The sequence below is a fragment of the Ips typographus genome, linkage group LG2 (genome assembly GCF_016097725.1).
Source record: "Ips typographus isolate SLU linkage group LG2, UJ_Ityp_2.0, whole genome shotgun sequence".
Lineage (NCBI taxonomy): Eukaryota > Metazoa > Arthropoda > Insecta > Coleoptera > Curculionidae > Ips > Ips typographus.
Genome location: NC_138423.1, coordinates 18,617,890 through 18,631,295, shown reverse-complemented (window position 1 = coordinate 18,631,295; position 13,406 = coordinate 18,617,890). Strand labels below are relative to the sequence as shown.

General features: G+C 30.8%; 1 protein-coding gene and 1 long non-coding RNA gene across 3 annotated transcripts in view; both read left to right on the top strand.

Annotated features, from left to right (window-relative positions):
- Positions 1-608: 608 nt before the first annotated feature.
- Positions 609-3,108, top strand: LOC145725380 (uncharacterized). Its single transcript, XR_014177253.1, has 3 exons — positions 609-763; positions 1,010-1,140; positions 1,995-3,108. It is a non-coding gene; the product is annotated as an uncharacterized LOC145725380 (long non-coding RNA).
- Positions 3,109-7,339: 4,231 nt separating this feature from the next.
- Positions 7,340-13,406, top strand: part of robo1 (roundabout guidance receptor 1) — a 142,906-nt gene continuing 136,839 nt past the window's right edge. The window contains exon 1 of one of the 2 annotated variants that reach the window (XM_081974296.1): positions 7,340-7,713. In XM_081974296.1, the coding sequence (XP_081830422.1) occupies positions 7,593-7,713 (121 nt within the window). In that variant the 5' untranslated portion in view covers positions 7,340-7,592. The remainder of the gene's footprint in view (positions 7,714-13,406) is intronic. The other variant, XM_081974295.1, reaches the window with a different exon arrangement.

The following is a 13,406-nucleotide window of genomic DNA, read 5'->3' as shown; positions in this document are numbered from 1 at the left end:
CAAACCTGAGCCACGTAGTATGCAACGAGAGGTACCAATTCCTGTAATTGATAATTGAGGGGAAGATTGAGGGAAAGAGAGGAACCGGCAGGAAAAAGATGTCATGGCTCCGCAACGTTAGGCAATGGACAAGACTGAGGAGAATGCAAAAACTAATGCATACCATACGTAATAAGGAAGAGTGGACAAATGTGATCGCAAACATCCATTAATAGACACACCACAGAAGAAGAAGAAGAACAGTTATTTCACAAAGAATATTTAACAGTTGGAAAAATTTTTGTCTGAATATCTGAATACATTTCTGCACATTGAAGATCAATTTTGAACAAACTCTTTCGTTCCATCAATGTTTTCTTCATCAAGATAATTGGTATGGCAGAAAATGCGTCGGATTTAATTAACCGAGTCGTAAATAAAACGTCCTATATTTATCACCATCCAGTGCCTTTTTATTTCCTATCGGCTAATTTATAGTCGAATATTTGTCGAGAAAATTATCTTTAAAAGTAAGAAAGATAAGTCTGAGCCGCTTCGAATACTGGTTTGCCCACTTCGGTTTCGTATTTATACTCACAGGAATATATTAAAACAGACTTGGGCGACAAGAGGTTGGGTGGAATGGGTACTAACCTGGTTCAAGGCGTATTCTGTACTGCCGATTCGTAATCGTAAAATGCCGGCATATCTTTATTAGACCGTATGTTGCTAAACAGTATTTTTTCATCTTTTCTGTCAAAGTCCAGCTATGCCGGAAAGCAAAGTGAGTTATGATAACGTAATAGTCCAAGAAATTTGCATTGCTGCAATTTGCCATTTCAAAAGTTTTCATTGTTCTATTCTGTTTGTTTCAGAAATATTTACATTCTGTATATGTTTAGTTTCAACGTAAATAATATTTTCTAACAAAAAGTACAAAAGTTTTGTTCTGAGATTGAAATGAACTTTTGAAATTGATTGAAATACTAAAGAATTCATTTATCATCTGATTTCATTGTTGATTTTTCAGGTAGTTAAAGCTGCAAGGTCAAAAACGACCTTTCTGAACTTAATCTAGCAACTGAATGACAAATTTAGCACAAAATATTCGGAAAAAAGTGGAGTTTGAAACTACTAATACAGTGTGTCCTGAACTGATTGGTATGTATTAGAATTTCGGTAATCATAAGAGCAGAGTTGGTTGAATAGAGAAAGTTTTAGATTTCATGAGAAACTTTATTCCGCGGTTATTAAATTTAATAATTTTTTGTAATTTTTCGTAAAATTGGACTGCATTTTAAAGATTTGCTTTATAGCTTTTTAACCAATCGAGTCAGTTTTGAAGACTTTTTTTACATAAAACACGATAATATTTAAAAAAAATCAATAATAATTATTGTTAACTTAAGGGTTAACTAAGCAATTTTTTTTATGAACGCAATCTTAGATTTTGAAATTCTTGGAAAAAGTTCAAAAATTTTTTTTCGAGAATGTATTTGTTAATATGGTTATAAAATTGTTTTGTCTCAGTAGAAAACTTTGAAAACTTTGAAACTCTTACCCAATAGAACATTTAATTAGGATTTCAAAAATATGCTTAAAAATGTGATCCGGTCACTAGAAGTGGATAGTAAAAGACGATTTTGTCGTAAACTGTCCTTTAAACTGACATTTTTGCAGTTCCAGTTTAGATAGCGCTTTCCTCCTTGACTGTAGCGAATTTTTTAGTGTTCTTTTAGGTTATCGGATAGAAAATTAATTGGGGATTCCAAAAATGTGCTTTAAAATATGATACCGTCACCACAAGGGGGTTTTACAGGCAATTTTATTGCAAACATAACTGCACCCAAGTCATTTTTGCAGTTCAAATTTTGACAGTAATTTTATCCCTGACTATTAAATTTTGTAGTTTTTTTTTAGGTTATTGAATTGAAAATTTAATGCGGATATCAAGAATATATTTAAAAATGTGGCCTGGACACTACAAATGACTTTTACAGGGGGTTTTGTTGCAGACTGTTCTTCATCGCAGACAGTTTAAAGGATGACAGCGCTTTCCTCCCGGAATGTACCATTTTTTTTTTAATTTTTTATGGTTTCGTGTAGGAAATTTAATGAGGATCCCAAAAATGTGTTTAAAAAGGTGGTCCAGTCACCAGAAGTGGGTTTTACAGGCGGTTTTGTAGCAGACTGTACTTTAAACCGTTATTTTTACAGTTCAAATATTGACAGTGCTACTTTTTGCCTAAAGATATGTTAATTCGCCCAGACTAAAGTAAGGCAGACACCGTAAGGAGTGTTATAACCAAACTAAACCAGTTAAATTTAGAGTTTTTTAGTTAATAGATGATCATATGATCGATTTTTCTCTTAAGCGATTTTTTTTACTGCTGAATTGTGTCACATTAACTTTTTAATTTCTCCATCCGAATGCGATTTTGTTAAGATATGTCTGGATTGTTTTGTTAGTAATCTGTTTACTATAAAATTGCTCTAGTAATGGGATATCACATTATTTAAACCAAAAGAAAGCTAGACAGGAAGAGCAAGACAAAACTGATAAAATGACCGAATTTGAGTTAAAAATCATTAATACAAAAATGTAAAAATTTAAGATGGCGTCTTTAAAAATTTCCAAAGTTATCGTTCATCTAACAAACAAGTGATGATAGAATGTATTATTTTCAAAACTATCTTTGATTTGATTAAGAAGCTATAAGCAAATGTTTAAAATGCAGTGACTGTTTTTTTTAATTTTCCGGAAAACTGCAAAAAGTACTTCAATTGGCATTCAGGAATAAGTTTCACATGAAATTCAGATGGCAATATATGTACAACTAGTTGAGGACACATTGTATAACAGTTTTACTAGACTTATAATAATCGATTTATGGTACCAATATGCTCAAATTTAAACATAATGTTTCAAAAGTTTAATGTTGAGCTTATGAGCATACGTGTTTGTCAATATAGTAGTAGTAGCTATGCTTCACCATGAGTTTGTAATTAAAAATAACTTAAAAGAACAGAAACATCTACCAGACTTATGAGGCATTAAAAAAATCCCAAAAACTGAAAATATATTTGGCAAACCAATATACTTCTGATGTTTTATTCAGTAGAAACTTTCATGGCGCTTAATGGAAACTTAATGGAGGACATTTAGACAAATGACCCAAAAATATATGAACTTTTTTATGACGCAGTTGAGTTAAAAAAGCAATATCGTTTAACGCACTTTCTTTTAAGGACACACTGCATATTCGATGGGCGTCAAATTGTAAATTCCTACAGATTAACAGAAACTGACAGAGCATTTTTTCAACATTTCCTTCATGCATTATTCAAAACAACCAACAAAAACATATTAGTGAAGTCATTAATTTAATAACTTAGTTGATGGCATTAAAACCGGCATAAATACATCAACTGTACAGGTATAAAATTGGCTTATGCAGTTTTTAATTGAATTTATTTATTTTATCATTTGTAATTTCGGTCGATCCAGTCTCACTGTAACGACCAGTGCTTAATACCAATTTACATAAAAATGGTGGAACCACTTCGAGACCTGACGACATGTTATTATTATGGTTGAGTTGCAGTAAGAAGTTTGTGTTATCTTTCGAATAAGTGAAAATGATAAATTGACAATATTTATTCAGTTTACTAATTACGGATGACGTTTTATGGAAATCGAATTGGTGTATTTCAATTTACTTGGAATTGATTTAAATTCTGAATTTTGCTACAAAGAGTGATTCTCGCGTGAGTTTGATACTGATCAATTTAGAATAACTTACTTTAATTGATGAGCTGAGGAATCTTTTAAACATACCCAGGTTTAAAATTAATTGCATTTTAGATTTAAATCAATTCAATGTGCTGAATTTTGTAGCACCTTGAACTATTAATTGATTGATGATCCATTTAGTTTTCAAATTACTTATTCAGGGTATTGGATAATTTTCGTGGCAATTTATAATACAAAAATACAAAATTAATAGTTTCAATTTTTTAGATATTAGGTGCGTCTCTCTAATTTGTTTTGATTTTTATTTTTCCAATACCTCGAGTTAAATGACATTAACAAGAATTGCTATGCTACTAATCTAGTCATGGATGTTAGGCCCAATATGATACGATTCTTCTACTTAACCCTGAGTCTGAGTCTCAATTTTTGCAATTTCACAACAAAATTTATGTTTTTACTGATAATGAGCTAACTCAAAGTATTGTAGATTATAGTAATCGAAGACATGCTAAAATGGTGTTTTTAAAGATTGTCGGACAAAACCGAATTTTTAAATAGTGTTAATTTTGTTACAATAATTTGAAAAACACTTTTTTTCAAATTCTAACCAATTTGCTTCCTTTTTAAATTTTTAAATAAACAAGTGTTGATCATCAATTAAATCCTTTTACGATGATAATATAGTACTTTCAAAATCTGCCTAATTTTTTGTAATTTACCTTCTTGAGATAGCACAACCTTTCCGCTGGAGATTTGGCCTTAAAAGTCTAATTTTAGTAATGTACCTAATGTCAATTTAGTTTGTTTAAATTTACTAGAATAACCTTCTTAAGAATATTACCTACAGAATCTTTCCATTCAAAATTTGGTCTTAATTGACTAATCTACCAATTATACAATGGTTCTTTTAGTAGCCTAAATTTACTAGAATAACCTTCTTGAGAATATTCCGAAAAGGTTCTAAACACATTTTAAAATAACCGTAGAAGATTAAACGCTTCATCTATCGGAAATTGAGCTTTTCAATAATTAACATTTGCAAAATCGGTAGTTATTATTACTTGAGATATCAGGGTGTACTCATGAAAAGCGGGACACACTGTATAAGGACGGTTATTCTAATAAACTTAAAAGCTAAACTAAAGTGACATTTGTAAAATTCGTAGAATATGAAATTAGTTACTTAAGGTCAAATTTTGTGGAGAACTTCTGGAATATTATCAAGAACCTACCAATGCACATTTTACGTGATAAAACGTGAACGCGGAGGGGTATATGTCAAGATTATTTTCTGAAAACTCACATTTTAGTTTATTAACAAGAAAACACCTTAGTTAGAACACAAATACTAAACTAAACGTGCAGCCATGTATATTTTTGTTTACATTTCAGATTGACAATTAGACGTCATAATATTTTAATTTATGTAATTTTTTAATGGAAACTACGTTATAGTGATTTATTAATTGTTAATATTGAAGAAAATAGCTTAAATTTTATATGTGTCTAAATCCCGTTTCGTTTAATATCAAATGTTCTTCAAAGAAACGTATTCGAAAAAGGTAGGAGGTGTTTATTCAGTGTAAAATTTTAGCAACTAGGGATTTATTCAGTATATAACGGCTCTCATTGTCGAACTAGAAAGGTTCCTTAAATTTTATTGGCTGCTAGTACAATGAGGGAAATAATCTACTAAATTTGGCAGTATTAGTTTGGTTTAAGTAGATGATGGTTGGCAAAAACAGAAACGTCAACGACTTCAAATGTGACGTTGTCATGAAGGATAGTTGAAATGACAAAGTGTTAATTGTCAATAGTAATATGTTAAGTGCATGTAAAATTGTCATGAAAATCATGCATAAAGGTTGTTGCCCTAGACTTTTTTCGGGAAATAACCATAAAATCCATGAAAGCTGTTTCTTTAGGGCAACAAGTCTAAAATGTCAATTCTATAATATAACCTTTTTTAGTTTTAATTGTCAGATTTGATTAGATGTGCCGCCAATTTGCTATACAGTAGCTAGGATTTGAATTTTCACTTAGAAGTGCAATTGTTGCTGTATTCAAGTGAAAATTGCATTGTAGTTTCAATGAATGAGGGATAGAGTCTGAATTATCTTTCACCTACAAAAAAAATATCTTTTTTTTTAATTTTGTCAAATTGCATGACTAATCTATATCATTTGATATATCACCTTGATCAGAAATAAAATTTGTAATCGAAAATGTTAAATTTCAATATGACGCCCATAAGAAAATTGAAAGTTACGAGGATGGTAATCAAAAACCGAAATGTCGGATATCAAATAAGTAATTATACAGGGTGATTCCAAAGTTGGTGCTTTCCTTTGACCTGCGAATAGGGCTTCAAAAAATAAGTTTTTTTTTTCTTGGTTTTTCGAAATATGAACAATAACGAAGATACAGGGTGTCAAAGTTTTACTGAAAAAAAAACAAAATAAAAAATAACTTAAATTTAATTTTAACTAACTACAGGTTATTCCTTATCAACAGACATAAACAAAAACAAAAGATTTCAGCCGCATTTGAACTAATTTTTAATAATTTGACATTTTAAATTAAAACAGCATTTAATTTTAGGCACGCATTAAGACGGTTTTTATTTTTTTACTGGGAAATGGTGCGTCGTAGCAAAAAATAATAAAAGGGGTTTTATTTTTAGAATTGAACAAGGATTTCAATAATAAATTTTATTTTGAAAAAACCAGTAGGGTAATATATTTTTTTTTTAAATGTTTAAAAAAAAATATACGCACGCCACTGGTAAACGCAAGAAAATTGTTGTTTCTTGGAAAATTTCCTTTCCACGTAGCTATTGACACCTACAAAATTTTGTTTAATTACTTCAAGTGGTTTGGCCAAAATCATTAAATTATTAGTTTTTCAGTAAAACTTTGACACCCTGTATCTTCGTTATTGTTCATATTTCGAAAAAGCGTCAAAGGAAAAAAAAAACCTTATTTTTTGAAGCCCTATTCGCAGGTGAAAGGAAAGCACCAACTTTGGAATCACCCTGTATATTTTCACGTTGTAGAGGAGGAAAAGTGTAGTTTATTTTTAGTTATATCATCATATAAAACATTAAAATAATAACAAATGTTTTTTAAGAAAGTAATCAAAATTTTTGAAGTTTTAAAGCAACAGACTATTTTGCAATAATTTAACCAACTCTGTATCTTTTACCGTTTTCGAGATGGTTATACATACTTACACACAAATTTGGACCAATTTGTAAAATAAACGTAAAAAAATTCGTAATTTTGCTTCTCCTTTTTAAACCAATTTCAATAACTTTAAAGTTATTTTCCTTTTGATACGTTGATAAACATCTGAAACTTTGATGATAAAATATCAGTCTTAAAAAAAAAGTTATAAATTGATTTTGGCTTCTTTTTCCAATCAATACACGTTAATGTCTACTGTCTGGAAAATTAATATGAAATATCCAGTGACTTATTAAATATCGATTAACACCGTTTCTAAGCAAAATTGTAATCCACAACCCGGGAAACCCTGGTGATGTCGACCCTATAGGCCAGGCAGGTACGTTGCGCCATAGACTTTTATTCTTGGACGCAGCGTTTCAGTCTCGTGAATTCATCGGGGAAGTCAGTGTCGGCGGCTGGTTCAACTGAGCGCAAAATACGAAAGGAACGCGCGCGGCTTTGTTTACGTCTTTTGATGCTGAGGATTTTTTGAACCCGGAGGATGGATGCAGCTGTTAGTTTCCGTCGCGATATGGATGAAATCTGCACATAAAACTGCACTTTGAACATCGCTCGATTTTGAGGATACATTTAGTATATGAGTGTGTGAGTTAAAAGTTGCCGAAGACACGATGGAATTAGGTTTTTGTTCAGTGATTCGCATTGTGCGATATAGAATGATGATTGTTTTATTATTTGTTTTGTTGGTGTGTTATGCTGAATGTGGTGGAGGAAATTCTGGATTAAGTTACGGTAAGTTTTTCATTTTCGACAAGGTGAAACAAAATTAGAAGCTGTTCAGTGCAAACCTAGAAAGTAGTATTTTTGAGGAGCAGTCACAATTTTTTTTTTTTAATGAAAATTTTTGGAAATCGTCTAGTAGTAATTTTATAGAGAAGAATTTTAAAATATTTTTTCATATTCAAATTTGATTTCAACAAACAATACATTTTGAAAAAAATGTCGAAAAAGTGGGACATTTTTGTTTGCTTTAATCAATTCTTTTTTGACTTGGATCTTCCAAACCAAAATTTCCCAGAATAAGATATATTTTACATGATACCTTTTACTGAACCACTTTGGACACTTTTTTTAGAAATGGTTTTTGGATTTTCCGAGGGATTTTCAACTTTCAACTTTTTTAGTATCTCCACTGGCTATCCCTCTATTTCCATACATTTCCACAGATCTCCATTCTAGTAGGACGCAGGACAGCACAATTCGTGCAAAAATATGCTTTCTTTAATTTTAATGTATGTTATTACAACATTTCAAGATAGGTGTTCTGATACTGTCTTCTAGTAGTCTTACACTCTCTAGGAGTTGATAATTTTTGAAATGAAAATATCAAAGTTAACAAAAATATACGGTCATTGTGCCAGTTATGCTATGTAAATTAAGAGAGTGTCCGAGTTGCCATAGATGGAAGATGAATATATCTCCTTTCTAGAAACATACACGAGAACATACATTAATATAGACGTTACTAAAAGCTTGGTAGTAGGACATGAAAAGAGCAGTATCTGCTGTTGAAAACGCTAGATAAATTCAAAGGCCAGTCAAATAGACTTTTTGAGAGTTTTAATACGTTCATAAGTTCCTAAAAGGGTTTAATCTGAATTTGTTCTACTACTTAAAACAATGTTTTCAAGATTTCTATGACCAGCATTTTCACTGTCTAGTATTGCAGTTTCAGCTTTTAGCACATTTCCTGAATCAGTTCTCCTAACACAAGTTCTACCAAAAAGATTAAAAATTCCTAACAGATGGATAGTTCTTCATCCAGAAAGCTATCTGATCATGCATAAAAGTAGGTAGAATTAACTTTTGAATGGCAAGAAACCATAAAATTTACTACTTTACAGCTTGTTTCCTAATAAAACGTTGTATGGAAAATGTTGGACTATTAAAATAAAAGTTTTGACTAAGTAAAACAGCCAAAATTAAGTGCTAGGAACTGTGCAAATATTTCATTTCATCATAATCCAAGACCGAGTCCAAGACCTTTGGTGGATCTTTGCATCAGATCAGACTAAAAATTTCCTGATAATAGAAATTCACCTTTTATTATGGACAGAAAGTTAGTTATTTATTAAAAAGTAAGTTTACGGAATAACTATGCAGATTGAAAAATTACTACGCATCTTTTTAGTAGGAAAGGAGATTGTCTTGTTTCAAGAATTGAAGTGTATCGCATATTATAATGGCCAACAAAACCCAGGCAGAATTTTAGTGAAAATTACAAAAAGTATCAAATTTACTTGCATGTTTTTTCGCATTTACTACTTTATTTATGGCTGAGGTACCTTCAGAAAATTTTAAATGCTGATCTCGACAGACTGCCCACGGATGGTTTATGTGGTTTTCGATATTTGATTTGGGTTATTTTTGTGACTAGAAACCAAAAGTTGTAATTCTTTCAATTTTATGGTTTTAGGCTCATTTCCTGTGACAATACAAAGTTATATCACATTTCTCTATGCCAAAACACAGGTACTAAAACGATTTTCAGCTTGGATTTAATTTCTATAAAAATTCTAATTTGACTGACCTAGTTTCACAAAGTTATTTTGTCTCGTATCTAAACAATAATTAAAAAAAATCTTTCTGGTTCAAATCCCCTGAATGCGATAGCCAGTACATTCATGTGCAATATTATGAATGATAGAATTGAAAACAATTATTATTAAATGGTGAATTCAATTAAGAAAGAAAACATTTCTTATCAAAGTTTTATGAGCTGAATTGTTGTGTTTATGTTACAGGAATATTTGCATAACAATCATTTTAAATTGATCGATGAGTAAGCTGGTTTTCAAAAATACTTTTTGCTCTTATTGTCTGCGAGTTTTAAGATTGATATTACTTAGGACGATATGTATTATTGTATATTAATATATTATTAAGATTTTATTTTTCAAATGTTAATACATAGTTGGCAAAATTCAAAATGTTCTTTTTCTGAAAGATAAATTAATGGAGGGGTAAACTGCTGAGTAAAATGTGGTACACTAATTCCTAATATGCCCAGTAATTCTTAATAATTAACCTAACCTAAGTTTTTTTTTTCGGTTTTTGTGTTTTGTCTTGTTAGTCAAGATTTGTTCTAGGAATGGGTGCAGAAAAACGTCAAAATATATAATACAGTGTGGTGAAAAAATCAGTTTTAAAAAAAGACAGAAAGTCTAGTTTTTCAAACGGAACACATTCTTATAATTCTGTCTGATTCTCTGTTCAAAATTAAAAAGTTTGTATTATGCCACTTATTCAAAAAAAGTCACTTTTCAAGTTGATACATTGAACCACCCTGTAACTGTCAAAATAACCGAATTAATGAAGGTTAAAGTAGTAGTTGTCAAATTTAGTTAAAACTGTCTTTATTGTCACATACAACACTTTGTATAGACTTTTATATGTCAATGGATAGGAAATAAAATAGGCTTTCAAAAAATATGGCCGCCTGTGTGGATAGGTTGCTTCGTTTGGCCGCCAGAGGGCTCCAAAGCTAACTAAATGTTTTCCTTGACTGTTACCGCTATAATATGTTTAAAGGATTTTTTTTTAATCGGGCAGATACGGCCCTGATATTTGGCACAAACCTAGCACAATGATTGCCAAATCTAGAGTAGTAGCAAAACTGTAGAAGTACAATCATTAAGGTCGATTTTCGCTTGCACTAACTGGCCAACATAACGCGCAAAACCCATTAGGATAGTGGCGGTGTTTCAGGCAAATTTGACCCTTACGAAAATTGTCATTTGCAAAAACAGTTTTTCAAAAAATTTCCAAGCATTACGTCACGTGCCCGTGTTTTCCTAATTTTCTATAGTCAAATTAGCCTTTAACCAGTCAAAAAATATTTGTGGTGCATCCTGTCACTAAACCGTAAATGTATTTGCTACACTTTGTATAAGCTTTTATATGTCAATGGATAGCTAATAAAATGAGCTTTTTATTGACGTATAAAAGTTGATTGATTAGTTGTACGGTTTTGCCGTTAGAGACAGACGAAATTTTTGAAAGTAAAATTACAAAATTCATAATTCAAATTGTCAAACTTTATTTAGTTTATTTATGTGTATATTTCAATGGTATTTGTATAGAAAAAAATTTTGTATGATAATTTTTTTTATAATATAATTTAGACCTTTTTAATTTTATTAATAATACTAATTTAATGTCCACTTTTTCCTACAGTTTGTACACTATAATGCCCCAGTTTACCCCTCGAAATTAATATAAGTGAATATTTTGAATTGACTGGCAACCATTTCATCAGTTTAAGTTTGAGGCAATTTTGCTATAATATGTTTATCTAAATCCCCAAATAACTGTAAAATTTTAAAAGTAAAACATCCTAATTAACTAAAAAAATTGGCGCTTAAAATCGCAGTTTATGGTATAAATAATAAAACTGGTGCACTTTGCTTATCTTAATTGAATTTGCTAAAGCACCTCATTATTATCAATGACAATAAGGTATTATATATCAATAAGGTATTATTTTTCTACGAAATATGAAGCAGTTTGATGCTTATTGGCTTGAATCATCATATATTTTTCAATTGGCTTACTAAACATATACAATTTTTTTATTTATTTTTAATGAAGTTTAGAGTAAATTATAAATATTTATAATAAGCTTATAAAATACTAGTGGTAAATTATTGGTTTTTCCAATGGTTGTCCATTTCATATTGAGGATTTTCTCTAGAGATTAGAAAATGAAAAAGTAGGCAAACTAATACATCCAGCTGAACGAATCCACTAATTACTGGCCAATCATGAATAATATACATATTTGAAAGTTATTATCGATTTTTTACTTGAAAAACAAATCAAATTGTGAACATTTTTAATATTGCCTCGCATGTTGCATGTATTCTGATCATCTAACTTCCATCAAATACCTAGTTATTATATTCATGTTTGCAATTTCAGTCGACCACGATCCGGATTTCACCTTTAATATTATAAGTCTGATGTTCTTAAATCAACTACAAAAATGTTAAATGACATTGAGTTTAACCAACAGCTAAGCCATTTTGCTTAAAGATTATTTAGGTTAGCTAATCTGGTAATATTGTTTTATCGAGCTGGACTCATGTAAATAGATATTGGCTTACTTGTGAAGTTAACTATTAAACTGACTGATGTAAATCAGTCTTAAAAATAAGCTCAAAAAACACATCCTATACTTGTGGAACTGCCAAATTAAACATGTCATTCAAACTGAAATATGTTTTCCATATTACCGGAATGGTTAAAGATATTGTTTTTGACTGCTAATCAAACAAATAAACATGATAGTGGATCTTAATAAAATACAGATAACCTAAAAATGCATTAATTGACTAGGTAATTGAACTAGTACTAAGTAGATTATGACAAAAAATCAATGTAGTTTTAGTTCCTCGAAAGGAAATTCAAAAAATTACCAACCTATTAATATGTCTGAATCCCATAAATCGGTTTCACTGATAGTATTGGTTACTTCCAGATGGGATACACTGATTGTACCCATCATTTCAGCCACCCATCTGTCCAACCGTTATTAATATGTCACCGAGTCACTTGGTATGTTGGGCATAAAATGATAAACCCAAACTTTAGTCAAGGAATTTTAATCTGTGTTAGGTTGTCTGGTGTATGATTGTGCTTCATACAGTAGTACAGTCAGAAAAAATACTGAAATTATGTTTTTAGAAATGAAAAAGGTTTGGAAATATAAACTCGCATCTGTCTGTCTAACCATGGTACGAACATATTTAATAATTACCAGACCGGACACAAATTTCTAAATTCCTTATCATGGTTATTTGTTTTGGTGCAGCCCAGATAATTTATCTGAGCACCATAAAAGTCCCTGTTGGATACCATATAAAGAAAGGTGCGGCTTTCAAAGTGAAAATAACGGACAAAATAAGAGTGCCACTTTTAGCTGAAACGTTACAAACGTATTTAAATAGATTTGCACTGTTGGCATCTGGTTTATTTTAGTTAATCAACTGATCACGACGAATAAAAACCATTATTATTCAGAGATATATTAAGACAGCAACGGCATTTCCTTCAGAAAATGCGTTTCTTTTTATCAGGATTTGCTGGGTCACATCCCTTGTCTACCACATCCTATTAAAAGCATAACGTAGGCTGAAATAAACGAAAGGTCCTAAATATAGGGTAATAAATAATCCTACTACTTAGGCTTGTATGCCAGTTGTTTGTGTTCCTTTAGGCGCAAAAGTAACAAATTACAACGAAGCTTCGTTCCCTTTGATTTGCCCTCCGATATACCCTTATCTGTTCGTCAGCTGCCGTCATGTGACGATAATTAAATTTAACGAATCCAAATTAACTGATAGAGCATTATTGCCAAACTACTTTCGGCAGGCAATAGTCAAAAATAATTACAAAACAGATCTATACTGCTTTAAAAAGCAAAT